Source organism: Haemaphysalis longicornis, unplaced genomic scaffold (assembly GCF_048455015.1).
Source record: "Haemaphysalis longicornis isolate Haplotype H1 unplaced genomic scaffold, Haemaphysalis longicornis Haplotype H1 scaffold_20, whole genome shotgun sequence".
In the NCBI taxonomy this organism is placed as follows: domain Eukaryota; kingdom Metazoa; phylum Arthropoda; class Arachnida; order Ixodida; family Ixodidae; genus Haemaphysalis; species Haemaphysalis longicornis.
Genome location: NW_027526296.1, coordinates 2,898,064 through 2,922,044, shown reverse-complemented (window position 1 = coordinate 2,922,044; position 23,981 = coordinate 2,898,064). Strand labels below are relative to the sequence as shown.

Genomic DNA, 23,981 nt, shown 5'->3' with positions numbered 1-23,981 from the left:
TCACGCAAGTTTGTGAATTCATGTGGGAACCGCGTAGGAGACGTCACAAACCTTTACAAATTTTATAGCAACGGTGAGGAACCAATGCATCATTTTTCTTTATGTTTAGGGGAAATCAGTATTTGCTCGGTGTTAACAACTTAAAGTACTTTCATCAGGCAGGTGCAGAAATACATATAGGAACCTTGACTTAAACCGCAACAGTAATAGGGATTTGCCCTGCTACAAAAGTATTTGTTTGGAGACACATACTCGTTCGCATGCTAATAATGCCGTAGCTTTCAAAGTGTGTTTCCCACTTCGTGTAGAACTCAGAGTGAATTCTTACCTTGTGAATACACAGAAAAAAAAAGATATTGAGGTTCTTTTCATAGCATCAGATCATTTAAAGATGAGATATGTATTTTAGTGAACAGCCAGAACGATCGAAACAGCGCTAAAACTGGGGCAGAGTAAAGTAACAGCGTACACAAGCGTTGTTTATTTACTCTGTCCAACTATTCCGCTTGGATTTGTTCTTGCGTGTGACAGTTTCCCCAGCTACAGACCTTGCTGAACAGTATTTAACCGATTGTTGCGTCCTCTAGAGTTCACAAATCATATCTCCATCTGTTGGCTGCATTTCCTCTATCATAACAAAACGCTCGTTTTTCTGCATTTCTGCCTTCGGGGTTTATATTGTCGTTCCAAAGCATGAATACCCGAGAAACCTGTGACCTTTCTCTACTTTTGTTCGTTACGTACAGACTGAGAGTCAAAATATGGGCATGTGTTTTAGTATTTTATCTGTTTCTCCATGGAAGCACCTCATGCCACTCACACAGGAGCTTGAGTGCAGCGACAGAAAGATCAGCGATGACCGAAAAATTATGGATGGTTTGAATTGGTTTCCTTGGTCACTGGTGGCACTGGAATATGCTCGTATTTATGTTTTTGATGTAAGGCTTGTCTGGTTCATGCTTGTGCGGAAAGTTGCCTCCGATTGTTGTTTTATAGAGCGTCCTCCGTCAATACCTCCTTTCTATAGCTATAAGCCACACACAAGTTGCAAAAACGTAGTGCGTGTGTAATTTAAAAGTTATTCGAAATTTTACGTTGTTGTAATAGCGATGTTCGTAATGTCACTTGCTCCTACGTAAGGTAAAATGGTAATCTTCATTAATGCCTGTTTCGCTTGGCAGGAAAGATAAATAACATCTTCAGGTTTCCTGCAGAACCAAAAGGCATCGAAAGGGTTTCTAAATACCACATAAACAAGTGAATCAAGAAGAAAAATTGTGAGAACTCTTTCTAGAGGACATCTAAGTGTCGCTTTTACGATGAGCAAAAAGCTCACAACCGAATTCTTTCTCCTGTGCCAAAGCTTTTCGTCGTGAGCGCCGGAAACCGAAGTGGTACTCTTTCCGTGTTTTTCCCTGATGTGTTCGTGAATCTGCATGCGCCACTTCAGAACAAATATAAGAGAAGAAACATGTAACGTCTTCTATGCGACCAGCATAAGCGCTCGGAACGTTTCCAGAGGCGAATTAAAAGTAAGTCGTCATGGCATCCAAACTCCAGGAGACTTACGGGCTTATTGGCGGGCCCTGGTGTAGTCGTTGCTGCTTATACCACTCTGTGTCGCCACACGCCGTAGTAGACTTCAAAGCTGTAACCGTGCTGACGGTATATCCATCAGTCCACAGTGTGTTTGGGAATTTTATCAGGCTTCATGAATACCGGATGGGTCCCAGTTTAGCCAGGCGCATTGCTCCAAACTACTGAACATGCCACGGCTATAAGTAGGAACAGCCTACTTTGCCTCGTTTACTCGGGCTAGCCTAACTGGCGGCTGAAAGCGAGTGATTGTATCACAGTTAAATGTTTAATCGAGTAACCGTATTGGGCATCGACAGCAGAATCGGCGAATTTAAGGAAGCAGTCAAAAGGGGGGGGGGGATTTTTCGATCATTCCGAAGAGGATGCTGCCAACACAGCTGCCAGCTTCCGGGCGCTGACGGCGACCGACAAGCACGCGTGACAATAAAGGGAAAGATTTTTGTGTGGTAAAATGAAATTGAGATTGCACCTGCAGGCGAGACGACAGCTGCACGCTCACGTCTCGTGCACTGAACTCCTGATTGTTTGCACCCTGGCCACTTTATACGTGAATGCCTCCGTGCCGCATGCACTCGCCTGTACAGGTGGTCGCGTGTAGCAATTACCTCAAGCATTCTCTCGCGATGTACGAGACTTCAAAGCGACACGCAGCTACGAGGGCAAGCAAATAGGCATGATTATGTTCCCATCCTGCCCCAAAGTTAGCAGAGCGGGCCTGAATCGCGGTTGCCTATGCAAGGCTGCTGAATAAATGAAAGCTTCATCGCAGTTCAATCCTTCATATTCCCCCAGTACTTGCCCGCCAACGAGGACACCGCGCCGACGTTTACTTTACAGGAAGCCCAAAGGAAAAGAACCCAAAAAAGATCTCCTGATCACCAATTTTGCTGGGAAGTATTAGCATATTAACTGTAGCCCGCGCATGTCTTTTCTTGAAGAAATTCGGGAAGCAAGTGACTTGATTACCGACACTGACCTACAACGCAATTCCGGCGATGCCTTCAGCTCTGCTCACTGCTTCGACGTGAACTTGGAACTTTCACAGAAATACTAAAAAAACGTTAAGGGGATAGCTATAGCGCTATAGCGACTGTTTTCCGTTTGTCATATATGCTGCACCGCACGCTCATAGTGAAATACCGAATTATAACGGAAGATATAGCCTGACCTACACGAAGGACACGTGGAGGGTGCCTTCACAAGAACGCGAAGCTATCCGGAGGCACGCTGAAGGCACGCTGTGCGACGACATCATACAACCCTCCAAATGCCCCTGGGCGGCCCCAGTAGTGATTGTAAAAAAAAACAGGAAACACAATACTCTGAGGTTATGCTTTCACTAACGATGATTCAACAAAACAAAAAAGGCGCATACCCCGCACCCTTACCAGGTATCGCGTAACCAAGGGTGATACAGGCTTCTTTCAGTAAACAAGGTTTACTGGAGTGAAGCGAAAGAACAAGGTTTTATTTGGAGCAATAAACTGAAAGTGTACACAAGCGTCGGGAAAACAGCCAAGAGAGTGATATGCACAGATGACAGTCGGCAAAACGTATGCCGCGACGTTCGCCCGACGAGCATTTATCCTTCCGCGTGGTTCTTCTTGAACCGTCGAATTAGGTCGGCAGTACTCCTGATCACAGACAATCATTCTAGAGCCCAGTGAAGACGGTCGATGCACTGTCCCTAGCACGTAGGATAGGCTGCACAGCGTACAACTGAAAGGAAAGGTAACGCAGTAACTGACTCTTCGCTTCGAACACAGACAACACAACCGGCCGTGGCCAGACGGTGCAACCAAAAGACATTAGTAAACAAAATTGAAGGTACGGTTCGTCGCAATGTAGTACGCTATTACCGTAAACATGCTTTCCTAATTTTGCAGTTGGCTTGGTAAAATTACTGGTGCTGGCTTCTATGCGAGGGATCGTGTCCTCTCACTACTATTGTCATTATCCTCTTGTTGCGTCATTTTCTTCGGTATTTCTGGTTTGCAGCCTTTGTTAGCCCTGCATAAAGTTCTGTGATTACCATGCTGTAATTGATCTTGTGGGCCTCAGTGCATGTCTGTAACACAAGTTTTTAAGTCGGACAAAATGCTTTGGGAGGTACACCTTTTGGTGGCTACAAACCTCGAGTGTGGACACCCGTGCTCAACTCGCACATCGTAGGCCCCGGGTTCAAACCTTTGATCTAATTCGCCCAATTTATTTTTTACTTCTATTCTGTTTGCATCTTCGCCCATTTTTCAAACTATCACTTAGCCGCAGTAGACACTGCGTTTCGGCGAAATGTGGCAGTTACGGCTTTCGGATTTAAAATGCAGACATACGCGCAAGCCTCCAGAAGTACGAGCGCTTTGACTTATTATCTGCAGCTCCTTGTAACAAACATCTTCGACTTTTCTGTGACACTTGAAATGCTCCTAACGACGCCGTTCGAGACGATCCCTCTGTCGACGAAGGTATTACGTTTTTGATATAGCATGCATTGTTTGGCATGACGTGTTCTAACACATGTCACGTGGTACAAACTAAATTCTACATGGAAAAAGTCACTTCAGGCGCTCATCCGGACTACGCCGCGGTTTCAAAGCGTGAGTTGTTGCTACGAAAAATTTTTTTCGTCTTATTTACAAGAAGGCCAAGCGGGGCAACATTGTACTGTAGTTTGGCCATCACCATTATTTTCAAAGTGTCGGACCGTATCTTGGGCCCTCTTATTTTCAACGTACATTCGCTGCCACTTAGCTTGTAACCAACCACGTAACAGGTAATTCAAATGTGCACAAAGGAATCCCCGCCTGCACTTCCTTTGTATAAGGGCTGACGGTCTGCCTCAAGTATTTTTAACATACAAGCTCGAGAAAGACTTAACATGTCCGAGATAGTAGAGTTTTAGTGTAGCGCTCTTGCGTACGGGAAATGTTAAATTTTTCAGTACGCTACGTCCGCACAGCACGGAGAGTTTCAGTACAGCGTTTCGTCCGTTTTGCTTTGCGGCAAGCTAGGGCTTATGGCGCCATCTATTGAATATAATGCGAAGTGAAAGTCATCAGGCCGAACAAGTACCAGGAATTTTGCACGCCCATCTAACCAGCTGAACGAAACGCCATGCCATTAGTGCTGAATGCAAAACGTGCACAACATAAAAGAAGTATTCTCCCACATCAGCACACTCTATATCGGAAGCGTTGAAGCCCCGAGTTTACTGTTTTTGTTTTGCGATCTCACACAACGCACAGAACCAAAGGACGGGTTTCAGGTATGCATTTTATTCAACTCGAAAGCAACCCAGATGTATGTTTCGAACGAACATGACGTGATGACGTAACTGCTTGCACCGTGAGGCGGAAGCACGATATCAAAAGGCGATCTTTTTCCTCCAGCGCGTGTAAACATCGCACTCACTTTACGCGATTTGCTGAGTAGAAAAGTGAGTCGCTTCACTCTGGCCGAAACCGAGAAGGTTTTTAACCGCACATTGCGGTGATTCGTCGCCAGTGATAACAAATTCCGAACTTGCGGGAGCCCACCGTCTCCTTCCAGAGTGAGGCGAACGCGTCAACAGCCCACACATAGCACCGGACGCCAGCTGGCAGGAGCTTTGTTCGGGTAGTCAGCGGCGCCCCGTTAGCTTCGCTTACAGCGAGAGCAAAGGGCAAAGCACGGGCGCAAGAAACGTGTCCTGTAAGATGCAAAATATTCCTCTCAGAGGAACAAAAGCGTCAAGCTGCACCGCTCTACCTGCCGCCATGTTGTAAGAACCGGGACGCGCAATGGCCTCCACGTACACGCGTTATTTTGTGGAAATAGCGTACGTATTAGGAAAGTACGTTAAGCGCAAAAATAACGTAGTGTACGACGCATGCGCAGTGTAGCGACGTCAGAAAAAAATCACGCCATATCCACGGAATGAATGATGATAAGTGGGGCGAAGCTCGAGAGGGGGAGATCATCGGTAACCGTAACTCTCCCGTGAAAGTTCGCCCAGTACATCATTAAGAAAGACGTAAGACTGTGTGCGTACATTGTACAAATCAACTTTGATTTTGTTCTTTTATTTTTTTCTTGTTAGTTTGTTGTTGTTGTAGGGTTCGTGAGGCTGCAAGCAAGCGCTCGTATCGGCAGGCAAACCCCGATGCAGTGAGAGCTCGCGAGGCGGCTGCAAAACGCATCAAGCGAGCTCAGCCAGAAGCTGCCGACGCGCGGTTTAAGCGCGACTTTCTAGACGAGATGCTTCGGCCTCTCTTTCGCGCACGGCGGGATCCTGTCGGCGAGCGCGCGCTGCCGCCGCCCTGCGCGCCCTCCGCTCCGCAGCCTTGTCAACAACCACCTCCTCCATCCGGTGACTCGTTGCGAAAGAGGAAGCGCGTCAACAGCGATTGCCTTTTATAGTGTCAGTCACATGCGAGTGACGTCATCATGACGTCACTCACACCAGCGCCACCTGCGAGTGAGTCATCGAACTAGGCGGTCACGCAGCGCCACCTGCGAGTGAGTCATCAAACTACGCGGTCACGTAGCGCCACCTGCGAGTGAGTCATCGAACTAGGCGGTCACGTACCACGAGACACAAGGGATAGACAGACCCACGGCTTTAGGAGCTTCGCCCCTAAAAAAAGCGCGCTATGTCTTTACGTGGAGCTCCGAACGATATTCTAAAACTGGTGTGCTTCTGGTGCCCCGCTTTCATTTCGCATGACGAGAGCACAACTGGATTTTAAAGAGGCATGCGAATAGTCAGCGTATTGTGCCGCGTAATCAGGTTGTTAATGAGGACTAAACTTTCTGATGGGCTGTACTTATCAAGGAGAGAATTAGCGCAGTGCAAAAAAAATTAGCTGTGGCTTAGCTCGGCTATGCCACGATATACGTAGCGTGAGCTAGTGTTCAGCAGGCAATTATTAGCTATCCTGGTTGTCTAGGATTAGCTTGATTATCATGCTTACTGCTGCTTCAATGACACACACACGGTATACGCATTATGTGACGCATGTATATTCAGCCTCCTTCGGTTCGTTCTTCCTACGCTCAACCGCTAATTCCTAGGCAACTATATCGGGGTCCGATGAATTGAGCTCCTCCGGTCTTCTGCGCTGCTGAGTAGCACTTTCGCTCTCCTTCTCCATGGCTAACGCACTGGCAAACGCCCGGCTATATATATACTCCCACTGATACCTTTGCGCATGATCATAAAATGAGAGGCATGATCAAACGGGTCCGGCGCAGGGTCAGATTTGGCTACTGCGCAACGGAGGCGCGCAGCTGGGCACGGGCCGGCGCCAGTGCGTCTGCCGCAGCTATGACGTCACTCATCTGGAATGCGCAGACCGGCAAGGCGCGCGCGGCGGCGGCGGCTCGGCGCACCATCTGTGCTCCGTGTGACGTCACTGCACCTCGCTGCCCAGCACGGCCCTCCAGAAGCCACGCGAACTGCTTAAAGGGACCCTGCAACACCTTCGATAAGCGCTTCCACTCTCTCCTTCGCGTCTGGAAGCACTGCGAAAGCTGTAGTTATCGCCACCACGAAGCGGCACAGCGTGATTTGCTCGTCGCACCAGATCCGCCCTCCATGTCTGCTTTGTTTTTGTGGTTTATTATAAAAAGTTGCTGCCGAAAAGCGTTCATGCCTGCAACTGAAGGAAAACCGGCCAACAGCCGCTACATGGCCTTAGTGACGTAATTCCTGCCGTTGAAGAACTTCAAGATCGGGAAAGAAATCAACGTCTTTTTAGCGAGTTTCCAAGTATTTTATGGGCATAGAGCAGTAATTTTTGGCAAAGGTGCTTTGCGACCATCTAATCTAAGCACTGGATGTGTCCGATGACTACGTTTTACAAGCCTTTAAGATTTCACAAAAAGTTGAAAAAAGATTTGCAGGGTCTCTTAAACCTCGGTCAGTGCAGATCACGCTACAATATTTCGATGTTCATAACTGTCAGGCCGGTACGACGACCTCGAAGCTGTAATAGCTTTTTAACAGCAGAGCAACGTAAGGTTTTAGTTCCGCCGTGGAGCGTACCAGAGGAACGCACCGCGTCGTCCAAGCTTGCGTGTAGGCATTCGCCACGTGAGAAACTCGAAAACAAATATATTGAAAAAATACCGAGGGCATGAGAGCCTGCGCTACGTGACGAGCGGCCTGCGTCGGCTAGCTCGACCTTCAAGAACACTCTGCCCAGCTATTGAGGCGCGATCTCTCGCGTGCTGTTCGCCTCGCCAGTTCACGTGTGTTTGCGTCTGATGTGGGGAGCAGAGACGCCGAGTTCGCGCTACAGTCGCCGAGTTCGAGAAGCCGGTTTCCGCGGGTTCTACCGCGTTCTAACGCGGTTCACTTTGGAAGAGATGTGAAAGCCTGAGGACAAAACGATACGGGCCTGCCTGGCGTGGAGAACTTTCAGTGGCTTGTTAGAAAATTTATGTGAGTTGCAACACGCGTGTCTCCGATGAAGGAAGAGTGGCTGCCAGCTCTGCTTTTTAAATGCAGAGCATTTCTTTAACTCACAATGTCACCCGTCCGTTGGCGATCGGCGTCCGCAGCCAGCCAGCACGTGCGCCCCTCCCCCGCTCCTCCTCGCTCTCAAAAACAGGTGCGAGCGCGCATGCGCGTGCTCCGGCGCTGAAATAGGCATTGCAGCAGCAGGTGCTACCTCCTCTCCCTCTACTGCGCGCGCTACGAATATAAAGCGGATATCGGCGCGGCTCACTCCATTCTACTCCTGCGCTCTGTTCTGCTTAAAGAAAAGAAAGGAAAGAATAATAATAAACATCCAACCGATTGCACCGCAGGGAGGGTGGGGTGCAAACGATGGCAATAAATAACACGTTACGTACTTACACCTCTCGTCTCTCTCTCTCCCTCTCTCTCGTCTCGCAACCCAACTACCCAAATCCCACGACAACTACAACTACCACCGCCAACTACCACAACCTACGCCACGTGACCACCCCCAATGATCTGCATTTACTAGTGTCCCTCGCGCGGCGGCATGTGACGGAGGTTGTTTCTCCAGCCTTGTACCGTGAGGGCAAGCTGCACCAATTTGTTTCATCGCATACAAACAAACACAGACATAAACGCAGACATACAGATTTATATATATATATATATATATATATATATATATATATATATATATCTATAGCGAATCAGAAAATGGGAAATGAGGGGCTCCGTGAAATAAGACAGAAAATAAGGGTTGGCAGTCAAGAAAACCTCGGAAAGCAAAGGGGAGGTTGTGGTGGGTCATAGAAACAGATGAAGAATTTTTTGAGTCGAAAAGAAAGTGGTGAAAAAATTATGACCCACCACAACCTCCCCTTTGCTTTCCGAGGCTTTCTTGACTGCCAACCCTTATTTTCTGTCTTATTTCACGGAGCCCCTCATTTCCCATTTTCTGATTCGCTACATGCTTAGCGAAAGCCTCTGTTCTGGCAGTCTTGGTGCCAAAGAGAGCTTAAGAGGGTTTAACGCTGGTCGACCACTCTCGACATGTCGTAGACACTCGAGTTACGGCCCGGGGGTTAAAAAGAAGGTCCCCTTCACCCCGAGTAGTCCGAGTGGCGCTGGCTACCACCCCCAAGTGCAGGAAACAAAAATACCTTAACATAAATACCCAAGAAAGTGCTGGGGGAACAGCCCCGCCGGTAGCGTAGTGGTTATCGCACCAGACCGGTATTCTGGAGGTCGTGGGTTCGGATCCCACCCGGCGGGCATTTTTTCACCACTTTCTTTTCGACTCAAAAAATTCATCTCTTTCTATGACCCACCACAACCTCCCCTTTGCTTTCCGAGGTTTTCTTGACTGCCAACCCTTATTTTCTATATATATATATATATATATATATATATATATCGAAAGGCGTGGGTTCGGTCCCCAGTCTGGGCGCGTGTTTTTCTTTCTTTCTTTCTTTCTCGCTTCAATTAATATGAAAAAAATATATAATTTCACTAACGGTAAAAAAAAAATATACTCCAACCATTCCCCTATGCCTTCTTTGGCGTTGTAGACTGCCCGCATTTCTTTCTGTATATATATATATATATATATATATATATATATATATATATATCTCGAGAGAGAGAGATTTTCGTGCGTATATAACCAGGTCAGTGTCCCGCATATTTTGGCGTATGAAGTCTGCGAAAGCCTGTGAAGGTATTATAACTCTGGCGCATTAATTAATCGTCTACTGTGTGGGATTTTGTTCAGTGTGGGAGACCACGTTTTGCACCTGTCGGGGAAACAGTACACCGACGCGAAAGCAGTTTCTTACCAAACTGGAATTTAATTCGAACGCCGAGAACTAAACAACGTTGGAGACTTCACTCTTCAGTTTCTCCTTTTAGTAACTTTTCTCGTGCAGCAGTTGTGCGGATTCTCATAGCCATGGTAAGAATGACTGAGTGCGGCTGCTCTCGTAGAGGGACGGCTGAATCTGAGTTAAGTGGGGTTTTAGTTCGGACAAAACGCTGTAAAGCAGCTAGCAATATCTTCTCGGGAAATGTGTACAGTTGGCGTAATTCTTCAAGATCAACTTTTACTCAAAAGTGCTCCCTAGAATTGGATAAATAGCTAAGTGTCGTCTCCAGATAAATAAGGTACGTCTTCGGCCATGTGCAAAAGCCTATGTTGTCTGCTTTGTTTCCCCTCTATTCAGTTTCTGGTTGGCACCGCAGCGGGTGCCACTTCAAATTCTCCTCCGCAATACCTGGAAGCAGACCGGGGCAACAGAGACCGAGAGGAGGGATTCTTTTAACAGGGTACGAATAGAATAAGTAAAGCTGTAGACTGGGCTTGTTCGTAATTCGTAGTGAACAAATGTAGCGCAGCAGAAACACAAGGGACGGATAGAATTCACACGGATGAGCGCTCACTTCCAACTGATTCTTTATTCGCAAGACGGCAAATTTATATGCTTAGCCTTAGCAGAAACAAAAAAGACGTAGGAAACAAAAACAAAACAACAGCAACAAAAAAATACTGACAAAGAAAGATCGAGTACACCCAACACGCGCCAAACATCTTCCCAATCACAGTGGCCTGTCGCGTAAAGCATCACATTGCAGAAAATGTAATTCACGGTCAGATAACGCAACCGACAGTTTGCTAACAAAGTCGTTTTTTTCCCCGCGCCATCTGAGCTGCCTCACTGATTAAGCGAGCATGCTTGTCCTTGATTATCTCAACAACTGTAGTGCTAGAGAACTGCGCAGTGCAATCCCTACATGTGCTGACATGCTGTGCCAAAAAACCTTCCTTTCCATTGCGCACCTTATTGGCATGCTCGCGTAGACGCTCATTGAGGCATCTGCCACTACAGTTGTTGAGATAATCAAGGACAAGCATGCGCACTTAATCAGTGAGGCAGCTCAGATGGCGCGGAAAAAAAAAACGACTGTGTTAGCAAACTGTCGGTTGCGTTATCTGACCGTGAATTACATTTTCTGCAATGTGATGCTTTACGCAACAGGCCACTGTGATTGGGAAGATGTTTGGCGCGTGTTGGGTGTACTACTCGATCTTTCTTTGTCAGTATTTTTTTTTGTTGTTGTTTTGTTTTTGTTTCCTACGTCTTTTTTGTTTCTGCTAAGGCTAAGCATATATATTTGCCGTCTTGTGAATAAAGAATCAGTTGGAAGTGAGCGCTCGTCTGTGTGTATTCTATCCGTCTCTTGCGTATCTGCTGCGCCACATTTGATCACTACGAATAGAATAGCGCGCGCAGTGACACCGCCCATACCACGTGGGGCGCTGCGCCACGAAGCGTTTGCAAACACGCAAACGGGCGAGCAATCTTGCCACACACTGTGCTAAATGCCACTGCTATCCAAAACTTAACGAAACACGCATGTGGAAACGATACCGAGACACCCGACCGCGTGAAAAAAATTAAGGCCGCTCCGCTCAGCGTGAAGGCTGAGGGAAGGGCAGAGAAAGTGATTTGCCATAATGGGCTGCAGCGCCGTTTTCCACTCACTTCTACCACCCAAACCAATTAAAATTTCACGCCTTCGTAGTGCTCGCGTGCCCCCTGGCAGAAGCAGTGCCAGCGGGAGTTCATTTTCTGCTTGCTTTTCTTCCCGCACTTACAGGCGTTTCACTGTCACTTTTTTTTTCGCTTGCTATAGCGAAACCCAACCTAACGAGCGTTCAGAACTAAGTAAATGCGGATACTGGTGGTTAATTACGTATATTTTGAGTCAAATCTGCCTGCAGTTCCTTTTTTGTTGCGTTAAACAACCGAGACATGTATGACAAGCGCCAGCGTTTTACGAGTTTCGAACGGTTATGACTATTTAAACCGCTTGGTTTTCGAAGCCTCTGCGGGACGCCTTACGACGGAACAGCGGGCTCTACTTGGGTCCGTTATGTCGCGGCAGCACCTGAATTCGGCAGGCGTTTCACATCGACCGTTACAGCGAGCTGCGACGACAAGGCGGGCCCCTAAAGTTCTCTGTACGTAATAAACGAGGATAGGGAGGATGATTGGGCGAGTTCGCCTTCTGTAGCACTCCTTCAGTGGGAGATAGCTTACCTAGGAAGTTAAAGACAAAGAATAGATGTTTTTAGATATTAACAGTGTTCATTTCGCGTAGTCCATGGCTATAGCTTTTCCCTTCGCCTTTTCTTCTCGCGCCGTTGGGAGATTACGCAGATGAGTGCCTATACGTTGTCAATTGAAAAAAAATGTTCCTTAGTGTTTCGTCAGCGCTCGTGATTGTCTTTCTAAGACATCCCAGTTTTCTGCGCCGTTTTTTCTAGGAATGAGTACTCAACTAGCCCAAGTCAAGCCTTAGTGCACCTATAATGGTTCCACGCCAAGAAAACCTCAAAAGGACCCTAACGTCTCTGCAAAGTCACTACCACGAAACGTTTTTCTAATGGCGATCGGATTGATGAAAATATCTTGTGCTAGATGTACAGAAACAAAATAACGTCTTCAACGATTTGTTAAATGCAGATGGTGCCATTTTTGGTCATAAATTGCTTCCACTTGTAATGGTGAAGACGCCTGCGGCATCATGGCGTTGAGCGTAATTAAACAGCAGTTGATGGAGAGCTTCGGCAGGGGCCTTTACGGAACAAATTTTTGCGAGGACACCTAGGTACCCTTTCTGTTGTAATGAATGCGACAGCAAGAATTATTGTCTAACTGACGATTTTTTAAAATTAGCTCCAAAGTCTTCTCTTTCTCGTCTTTTCCTTATGGCTGGAAGGGCATGTGTCCGGTGGGGGTATTTTGTCCTGACGTATCACGATCGCTCTTTTCTCTCTGCGTCTTTCTATTTCTCACTCCGCAATATTTGTTGCAAGCCTTGGCTAATTGGCACTGTTAAAACTGTCTCTACGCTGGGAGAGGAACGGTACTTTGCTAATACTGTAATTAGTGCTACTACAATCATGATGCTCAAATTACTGTTGTAGACCTATTTATACGCCTCTACGAAGCCAAGCGTTGCTAAGTTGAATGCCCGGCGCGTCCACTAGGTCTACCTTCATTGAGTTGGAGCCCTTGATGTAGTGCCGGAAATGCGTACTTCTCTGGCATTCCGAGGCCGGGCATTCCTCTTGTACGCCGACGTACGTTTACCTGGTTTTATTTTAAACTCTGTTTTATGTTTTCATTCTTGTCCGAAGCGTCCCTCAACAACTAGAGCATTGGTTCATGCTTTTTTATTATTTGAGGCGTCGGCCATTTTTTCACGCCATCTCTCCAGCCCGAAGGCACGGTACTGCTTGCATAGTGACTTAAATAATGATCTAATGCTCTCGCATTGCTTGTGTCGCCAAGTTTAGCATTGTGCATCAGCTACGACCTTGCTTCTGTGGCCAAGTTTTCTCTGCTTGTAGCTCGCTGGTAACTTGCGCATTCGGCACAACAGCATCGAACACCAGAGGTCAATGTGTTTCCAAATACGTGATCCTTGTGTAAACTCGTTTACCATCTCTGTCAGCTTTAAAGAATTGTAATGTACTGCATGGTGCGGAGGTACGAGTGTAAGCAATGCATGGGTGGTGACGTCGTGATTAGAATGTAATACGTCCTATGCTACTTCTGTGTAAGCGGAGCTCATGATTGTTATCTTTAATCTTTTATTATTTATGCACGTTAACATGTATTACAAACATCACACTGAGAAATTTAAAGCCTACATTTGTTTACGTACCCAATACCGATTATTAAACCACAGTCAGTCCAACCAATTTTTGTCATGCCCTTTTCTCCATTTTTTGTTACAGGGGTGGTACGCACACCATGAGCAGTGATTACAAGACGTTTTCATAACTGAGAGTCCTGACTTCTGCAGAATACAGTCAACGCTACAAGTTCATTTCAGTGAACACGAAAGAACACTTTATGCTGGGCATGCACCCGACGCCTCGAAAGACTTCGCTATGAGAACGGCCTTCATTGTCTTTCTTCCGACACACATATTTAAATTCATCGCAGTAGTACTGACTTGTTTCATCCTCACTCAGTGGTTCGTAGATGTAGAAGTCCCCGCCCAAAGTTCTCCCACGGTATGTAGGTCCCCTGGCTTCCATCAGGAACCAGAAATTACCACCAGTAAAACAATTTCGACAATTCTATAGCCAATCTACTCAAACGGTCCGTTTCATTCGCAGGTTATGCCACGCAAGATTTCATTGCTTCTTTGGTTGGGCAAAGATATGCCTAGCCAGGATATCTTTGCAGAAACAGTCAACGTTACCGGAATTCCAGAGGACGTGCTATTTGATGGAAATCGCTCTAGCACGTCAACAGAAGGCTCCTGCCCGCTTGTACCGCCAAACTTGGGTAGGCTGGGTTGTTAGTCGTGTAAGGGGTTACTTGGATTGTTTTTTGTCTCCCTAAACAAGGCGGACGGGGTTGAGCTATTTCCTACCCTGTGCGCAAGCGTTCATTATGTAGAACTAACAGACCGTGGAGGCGCAGCAATCGGACAGGTTTTTCACTGTAATCATAAAAAGGTCAACATTAGGAAGATGTGAAGCTCGCGGCAGATGTGTACGCCTGATTAACATTTGTTTACATTAAACCAAGCTGATGATCAGATGAAGTCCGGACTGGATCAGCTTTTTCTTAACACGCTATTTAACCTTGACCGTTTTGAGGCTCCAAATAGCTATCACTACTCAGTCTTAACAAACAGCAAAAGACTTCCATCTGTAGTGCGCCCGCTAAGAGGATCCTATGTACTCCCGAAGACTTGTTAACCACCCTCAGGGTGACATAGGTAGAGATTCGTAATATTGGTAACGTTAGGCAGCATCGGATACACAAGTGAACATTTGTTCCCATCACCTAACCTCCACATTCCCCCCCCCCCCCCCCCTCACCCCTCCGGCGGACTTGAGTAGCCAAGGTTATATAATTTTTTTGAACTGGAGCAGTATTCAGTACGGATACGAACCGGTTCTTGCGCAGATTTCTTGGCGTGCTATCAGCTGTTCCTTCTAAAACAATGCAAACAAAAATATTTTACAATTTCCAAAGCAACCATCATAAACTTTTATTAACCCGTTCTGGTGCTTTTCGAATCTCTTACGTGTAGATGTCGGCTCAAGTTAGGAAATTTGACATCCGGGCAAATAATAGGCGCCGATCTAATCCGCGTGCCTGAAAGGCAGAGAACTTTGGCCCCTTATCACCATTAAATTCAAAGCTCAATGACGCCATTCAGACCTGATAGCGCAGCACCAAATTATTTCCAGTCACTTTCCACCCTTGTAGAACCAAAGAAGTGCTTATTTATCCTCAACATTCTCCAACTTGGCAATCGAATCTCAGGAATCTCTTTTTTAGCCTTTAATGCCCTTCGCAAAGGCAAATAAGAGAAAGAGAATGTCGTGCGCCTGGCGCAGAAAAGTAATTAGTGATTAGTGTTTGGTCAATAGCCATAGTCATAGTCATGGTCATCGTCATAGACATAAACATAGTCATAGTCATTATACAGAAATGCTAGGAACCTCCGCATCAATCCTTTGCCGTACACCGACCGAAGCTAAGGTAGTGGCGAAGGATTTGTAGCCGACCCTCCCACTATTCAGCGCCTTTCAAGCTCTTATGAATCTCGCCGCTAGTGCACACTTTCGTCAGGACGAGAATATTTTAAAGGCGATAGTTTTCTTATGCTATCTAAGCGGGATAATTTTGTCCTGTCTTTCTGCATGGCTGTCTGTCTCTATCGTTTATCTGCTCGAATCAACCGCTCATCGAAGGGTTGCCACCTAGAAGAGTAAACTCCTCAAATGTCCTCACGTTAGTTTTCGTTTTAACCGACGTTGCGAAGGTTGTAACTTTGCCCAGCCATGTCGCGTTTCTACGAAACTAAGACCAATACCTCCGCCTTGACCTCTAGCACACACTGATACCCTTATTTGTTAAAACGTGACTTTTTTTCTAATTAACCTAGAAACTTTAACATTGACCTTTGGGTTGAATTCCGTCTTCCAACTAATCCGTTTAAATACAACAGTGCTACTTTAATCGCAATGTAATTCGTAAATCAACCCTCTCATTATGAAAATTGACCGGCACGGAAGAACGCAACGAATTCTTTAAAATTATCAACTTTGAAACTTGAACACCCACAAATGTAAGCTAGGACTGAATCTCCACGCTCTAACATATAACTTGAATAAAGAACAAATTCTCTGTGGCAAACTTCCGCAATAAAACAACAAGTACCATGCCTATAATACTCGCCAGGACACGCGTCTAATCACAGCCAAAACCGCGCTTTAAAAACACGCGTTTTCAAGGGAAAAACGCGTTTTCAAATTAGGGAAAACACGTGGTTTGTGGGAAGCCGGCTCCGCAATACGGCCGAACACGGATATATGAAACTCCAAAGGGATCGCGAAGTAGTTGGATATATTGGTAATTCGGAGTATAAAATGTGCCTGTGTAAAGTTCCTCTGATAACTCTGCACATCACTGAGAGCTTTCCGAGATTGGGACAAGCGGTAGTTTCCAGATTCGTTCATCACAGCACGGGAAATTGTAACCGAACGACGACAACTACCGCACTCTATTTAATATGAAAAAGTGTGCCAAATCCCCTTGCTACTTTTATGCATGATAAAGTTCACCAGACTTTCATACTGCGCCCAGTATAACAGCAGTGCGCATCGGTATTTTTACGTTTACGTGTATTTTCGTAACTTCCACTGTCGGTCCCACCATTCTTGCTGGTGAAAAATGAATACTCATTAAATTTAAGCGGAGATAGATCTTACAGCAAGCTTATAACCCTGCCTAATTAGTGTTTGCTTTGGCGCGCCACAGGCAATCGCAAAGGCGGGCGTAGTACATCGTACGTTCTGTCACAAGAAATGAGTTAAAGGAGCTATGAAGACAAAATACAAGTTTGGTTCATTAGAAAGGCTGCTTTGTCCTGATAAAAATGATACCGAATCCATCGCAAACTTAAAAAAAACGGAGATATTAAAGAAAAGGTGTGAAGTTGTGGCGACTCGTTAGCCAGTTTTCGGCACCTTTTCTAAGACGTCACAGAATCTTGTTCGAGCGATTGACGGCGGCCGAACTAATAAATCGCCAGGTGACATTACTGGACGATTGTAGTGGGGCCGCTAGTTCCGTTTGATCGAATCACTCGAATGCTAACGTGCACCTAACCCCCTGAAAATTATGGTTTTAGTGCTGCCCCATATGACGTCACTCGCGCCGATAACACGTCACTGTGGCGCGACATTTGAAAGTCATTAAGTGTTTCTTGCGTTTTCATCGGTTCAAAAAAATCTTCCGTGGACGGAATGAAGCTGAGTGAGGTACTAAAGTCTAACTCTTTAAAGTTAACAAACAAAGTTGTATTTTCTCTACATGGACCTTTAAGGGGTTGAAGGGCTGTTCCTTTTTGTTCTGATTTATAGATTATCTGATCGAAGTGTGCGTTAAAAGTGGTGCCGGAATTATTCTAACGAGGAAATATTACAAATGAACCAAACCAAGATGGCCTCTTCAAGCACGCAGAAAAGTTGCCAGAAACCGAGCGCTTGCGGTCGGTTTCCCCTACTTTAATGCCTTTTTCACCCAATCACTCCCCGTGTTCTCGCTGCCATGCGGCTGCCCCCCATGCTAGCGTGCGAGCAGCGCGTGTTGGAGGCTACTGAAGCGACGCGACACCGCCTTCTTCTCACGGAGCACGGCAGCGCCCGCGACAAGTCATCATCATCGCATCCAATGAGTCAGGAGAAGCGCACTTACTGGGGCACTTGCGGCGCAGCGTTCGATACATCGAATGTGCCCGTGGTCGGGAGTTCGATACACGCGTCCAGCAGCTCCATACATTTGCATAGAATTTTTAAGGGGTTGTTCAGACTGTTCCATACAGGCAATATTTTGATATACCCGTATTCGATATATCCGTTTTCGAATTTATAATCAACGAAGTGAACGCAAAAACCTCCACCGCGTTCCTCATTTAAGGCGCGAGAGGGTAGCAAAGAGCGTAGGATTATTACAGCAGAAAGAAAATAGAATAACGGGGTAGAGCCGATGGAAACCCATCCTTTCTCGACTTCGCATAGAGTTTCACACTAATACACAATAGAGGGAAATCTGATGCTTCTGTTTATCGCAGCCTCGCTTCAGCGAGCGTTCCATCATGTACCGGGCAGGCATGGTCCACTTGTCCTTGTGGCATGACTCATAACATGCTGAAAAGTGGCCTCTGGCTGCAAAAAACTAATACTATTACTGTAGAAGATTACTCAAACTTGTTTTGTTATTATAAAATTGAAGTTACCAAACAATTTAGTTGTCGTGTAAGCTTCAGGCAAGATGAACAGAAAAAAATGATGCCCTTTTTAGCTTATTTTCGGTTCGAAAGGAAAAAAAGCCATATGGCAAGCTAAGCCATGTAGGAGAGGAATGTCGCTAGCTGCAATGGCGGCACCCACGACGGCCAGCGATTGCAGCGCTAGATTTCCCTCTAGTACAGTGGCTAGAATTCTAGCCACTGTACCTCTAGTATATAGTAGTATGACACTCTATGATTTGCAGCGAAGAAAGCAGCTACGTAGTCCATTCTTCGTTGTATTAAAAATGGCCCGCTGGGCTTATTTGAGAATATAATTGGCAGGCCTGCCATCATATTCCTTAACTTCAACTTCAGCTTAATTTCGGCTTGATATTACCTTCTTTATATATTAATGGCTGACGACACAAACCATAGCCCATCAGTCTTACAATCCCCTGTCAATTTATTTCTTGTAAATCACGCTTATGCCATTAAGGTAAACGTCCTTGAGGGCAGCAATATTATCCTTTTGGGGAGAAATTCCAAACAGGTGTAGCGAGTTTTGATGGTGAATTGTCACGTACTGTATGCCTGCCATCAAACTGCTGAACTGTCATTGTTCCACTATCAACCTTAATGACACTGTGAAAGCATAGATCTTCCCTGCGGGAACATTCCACTGTTCACATTCCCATTTGATACAACTAAAGCTTAACGAGGTTGCAGAAATTTATTTTTCGACCCTGCTAAAATTTTTCGACCATCCTAAATTTCCGCGTGTTTTCCATGCCCCCTTCTTTGGCGCTTCGCTTAGTCGCCACAGATGGATATCTGTGGCAACTTAGCTAAGCCATTGCGTCACATGAAGAAGCTTTACAGCCCTTCATTCGCATATTCAGCATTGTTAAATATGCCTCAAAAAAATGCTACTCGGAGGTTTTATTCCATTTGTGTACTTTAAAACCATAATATCTGGAGGAGGGAGCGGGAGTATTTCCGCGGCCAGAATTGCCGGGGACGTGCTATGGTTTAAAGGTTAAAGTGGCGCTAACGATCCGCCATGAACCAGAACCGTTCTTTATACAAAAACCAACTAGAAACCACTTTTTCTGCTTGCTAACTCGAAAGAATAAAATTTACTCTCGGGAAGTTTAACTGAAAGCCGTAACTTAGTGACGCGCTCTCAGGTAACGTTTTTTCATTGAAGAGCCCTTCCTCTAGCGTAACCTTTGACATGAACGACATTGATTCGTACGTATTTTGTTTTTCGTAACCGGAAACATATGCTAAATCACCACGCTGCTAGACAGAAGAAACCAGGATAGAATGTTTTTAAGGGAAACAAACGCAATACAGTTATAAGGTCAAACTGGTATTTTTTATTTATCTTTATTATCCAATTCCTTCGCTTCTACCTTCACGAAGACTGTAGCTGCTTTGAGGAAATAATACATATTGCTTGCAATGACGATGCCGTGCATTTTTTTATGAAAGTGACTGTGGTATAGTGTTTTGGACCAGTAAGTACAAATGCGCTTAGCATATCGGTTCTGTTGAACGTTTTGCCGGGCCCGCGAAATCTCCAACCCCGGTCCTGTACGTCGCTGCCCAATGCATTTGTCACCGCGCCAAAATCTGTTACGCGGGATAAAAATCTATACTAGAAGGTTGATAGAGGGGAACGCTGCTGTTTCGAATCTAATTTCAAAATCTTGTAACTGAACCTTTAAAGCTCCTTTAGTAGGTCTTTGCAGTTTTTTGGTGCTTAACAACTTACCCTTTCTGTCTCCTACACAACATTATCTCACCAGTTGGATACGTCCCAACCAAAATGGACGTGCACTCGCTGGACATCCTTGGGAAGGAATTTCCGCACATCAGAAACGGTGGACGTTTCAGTCCAAAAGAGTGCATATCAAGACACAGAGTGGCCATCCTCATCCCGTACCGCAACCGCAGCGAACACCTGAGAATCTTCATCTACAACATCCACAAGGTGCTATCACGGCAGCAGCTCGACTATGGCGTATTTGTGATCGAGCAGGTAAGTGGCTTTGGGATTTTGCATGCAGAAGAATGTTTGTTACTTTTAATACCGATTTCATTTTTATTGAATTGTTGCCGTGTGGTACAATCTGCGAAAAAAATTGTGCACGTGTAAACAGCGGTTTTTCTTTTGCATGATAAGATAAACCTACCGGTAGTACAATCACCCCACACGTATAAATGCGCACCAAACGAGAGTGTTGCATGTACTATTAACGAGCGTTTACCATGTTCAAAAGGGCTGACAAAACACGTGCATGTGCACTCCTAAAGCAGAAATAAAATGCACAGCAGACCAGGTGAGCAATTTAAAATACCATATAATAGTACAAACGAAGGTATTATGCAAACCAAGGCAGTCGTATACAGCACACAGCAGGAACGCCGTGATATTAACGATATGGAGTGTGATGGCTAAATGCGAACGTCGCATATAAAAATACCGAAACATATCTTGCACGATGTCTTGGTTTCCTTGGCGGGTGGGCAGCTGCAAGCTCGAGCCACAGCGTGCAGGAGCAGCTGTGGGCATCCAAAGCTCTTTAGGGAATAGATTGTGCTTTGAGGAAGTTGGGGAGAATGGGTGGGTTGGTGAGCGTTCCGCCCTGCCCGTCCCCCAGGCGGGACGCAGTGCGGCTGAATGTGTAGTCTGCTTCAGCGACGGGGTTGTTTTGGACACGTTTTGGCGTATCTTCGCATTCGTTCAGCGGCTACTACGCAGGGTTTCATAGACTTGTTCGACAGCCCCTTCTGAGCAACTGGTTCCGGGTGGAATAAGTTGTCTCAGGGAAAAGATACGTTACAGATTTGTTAAGGAGCATGTGCACACACGTAGGTACCAGTGCTTTTAAACTAGATGAGGGCATGAGAAAAAGTACGCGAGCATTCGTGATTACAAAGTGAAGGTCATTATCGGTCTTGGAGCTTTATTTTAGAGCGTCTTTTTTTTTTAGAAGCCAAACCATCAGAACACGTTGCTCAGCAACGTGTTCAGTAGCATCTCATAGCATCTCTGTCATAGGATCTCTCTCATAGCATCTGATATTTTCCGATGGCGGCATCGACGAGATTACAGGACCGCACACTGACAGTGAATATCGAGCCGTAAGTTACGACGCGGGTTAAAATAGAGATTACGTTTGCTATTCTTGGGTCAGTTAATCACGCTGACAGCACCATTATATATTAAAGAGAAGCTTTAGTGTTCTCACTGATGCCGCCGTACGCCGGTACGGCCTGCACAAAAGTAAACTTTCTCTGACGATGATGATGAATTATCTTGGGTAAAGTGAAAACAAAACGCTTTCCGTAGCCGGCATCGAACCTGGGTCCTTCGCGTAATGAAGCCGGCGTCTATCCGATAGTATTTAGTTTTGTTTTGCAGGTTGCAATCAACTCATTTGTATGTGTACGTAGTGGTAAATAGGTGTTGTAAGTATCGCTTAATACACTGACACGTAGTAGAATAAATCCCGTGTCGAAAACAAAAAAAAAATAATCCTCCATTTTTAGAGCATTTGTTTTGCCACAGGGCATAAATAAGCTGTATCAGTTGATGATGAAGAAAGGTGATTAGATGAACATGAAAATGTTCGCTTCGCGTATAAAGTCCACGAGAGAACGGTGATGGGGCCCATATGTTCACACGTTGTATGCGTATGCGTCGTATACGCGGAGGCCCGTCGCCGCAAGATGTCGCAGTCTTGTAGGAAGCAAAGCGAGGCAAGACCCCAGCAAGCCAAGGATGTATGTCGGCTATTGCATCGCGGCGGTGGCAAACTGAGCAACCGGGGCTTGTAAAACAATCTTGGAAGTGAGGCCATTGGCGGGTCACGGCGGGCGTTAAAGCCACGCCCACCCGGCTCCTCCTAAGCGCAACTTCCTCGGCACGGGTAAGAAGCGGGTGGAGCGTGGCAGCACACGGTGGAATTAGAGCGCGTGTGCCGCGCCGGAGGTGTTGCTTTCTCGTCAGCAGGACAGTCGCATCGTCCAGCCCTAACGGAGAAGTCGGAAATGGAATGGAGGCTGTTAGCCGGGCTGCTGCGTCTGCCTTGCAGTGGGCCATCAGTGGGTCAAGCGGAACCCATTCAATCAGAATCTTGTGAGCAATTCGTGCCGCAAGGAGGTGAATACTTTGGTCCAGCATGGAGCTACGGCTCACTAAGCGTAGTAAGTGGACTGCTTGAAGGGCATCGGTGCGAATTATGATGCACGCCCCTGGCTGAAAAGTGATTTCAGTTATAGCAAGCAGAGCCTCTGTAATGGCTACAAGTTCCGCACATAAATCTGCATGTCTTACTGAGGGCCGGGTGGCTAGTGGAATGAATGTCAGTGACAATCACACTGTCTTCAAAACTGGCATGTGTATATAATATGGTGGAGCCGAGTGGAAGGTGGGTACCCATGTCGGTGAGTCGCCGAATTGTTCGACTGTGGGCGACGAAGGTCAGTTGAATTGTTGCCGCTCAATTGCACGAACTGCTTCGGGGAAAGTAGTCGCTGTGGTAGGGCTGGCAGTGTTGGGGAGACTGCGTAAGCTACTAGAGCTCGCGCAAAATCACAGAATGAAGCCTTCAGTTGTCGATCTTTGCGACGTTGATGAACAAGTTCATCCATCGTGTTCAGTTGGGCATGTTGCTGGAGAGAAACTACAGAGGTGATGTGTAGGAGCGCAGTAATTGCTCTCATAGCCTCTGTGCTAATTGCTTCAAGTCGATCCAACTGCACTGCCTTCAAATTCTGGAAGTGAGAAGAGTAGACCAAGCGTGGTTGTAATACTGCTCCCACTATTTGTCGTGCCACGTGTGAGCTGGCTACACCAGCTTTGGGAGCGATACGGCGTACTAGTGCTAGCGTTTGAGAAGCTTGGTGTATAGACTGAGCTAGCCAAGCTGTCGCCGTTCCTGCCTGGTGTATCATCTACCCCAGGACTTTGATTGTTCGGCTCTCTTGCAGTGGCTGCGCAGCCCGTTGAAGGCGGATGGGACAAGCAGCCAGCCTTCGGCGGCCCCTGCTGTTTGCAACAGATGTGTATGTTGTTTTACTTGTTGAAAGCTGAAGGCCCACTGAAGAGTCAAAGGCTGCGGTGACATCTATGGCTGATTGCAGGCACCTCGCTTGAGTTTCGAGGTCATGGTGAGTGCTCCACATGGTGATATCATTGGCGTAAATGAGAAATTTAACATCCCGCACATCGCGAAGGGGCCATGCCAGCCAAATCAAGGCCATATTAAACAAGGTCGGAGAAAATGCCGATCCTAGAGGCACACTACATACAGAAACAAAGGACCCTGTTGCGGATCGGACACCTTGTTGCGGGTGCGCCGCCAGGAAACGAAGCCGCGGGACCCCTGAACGAATGATTCTTTTAATGGCGATGACTTGGTTACAATGATAATGATAGTAATGCACGTACGCTCCGCTCGAGCGCTGGGTCTCTTCTTCTTCGTCGCCCGCTAGTCTCCAACATCCTCCGGGGCCTCAAGTGTGGCGGGATCCAGTTCTAGAAGACGTAGCTTCTGTACTGGCCTCTTGATGAGCTTGCCTCCTGGCAACCGCACTG

The 23,981-nt window shown here is 46.3% G+C and overlaps 1 protein-coding gene across 1 annotated transcript in view; it reads left to right on the top strand.

Annotated features, from left to right (window-relative positions):
* Window positions 1–4,159: 4,159 nt before the first annotated feature.
* The window catches only part of LOC144172294 (beta-1,4-N-acetylgalactosaminyltransferase bre-4-like), a 51,235-nt gene continuing 31,413 nt past the window's right edge, over window positions 4,160–23,981 (top strand). Inside the window, exons 1-2 of the mRNA XM_077701047.1 lie at window positions 4,160–4,196; window positions 20,185–20,417. Of these exons, the coding sequence (XP_077557173.1) occupies window positions 20,205–20,417 (213 nt within the window). The 5' untranslated portion in view covers window positions 4,160–4,196; window positions 20,185–20,204. The remainder of the gene's footprint in view (window positions 4,197–20,184; window positions 20,418–23,981) is intronic.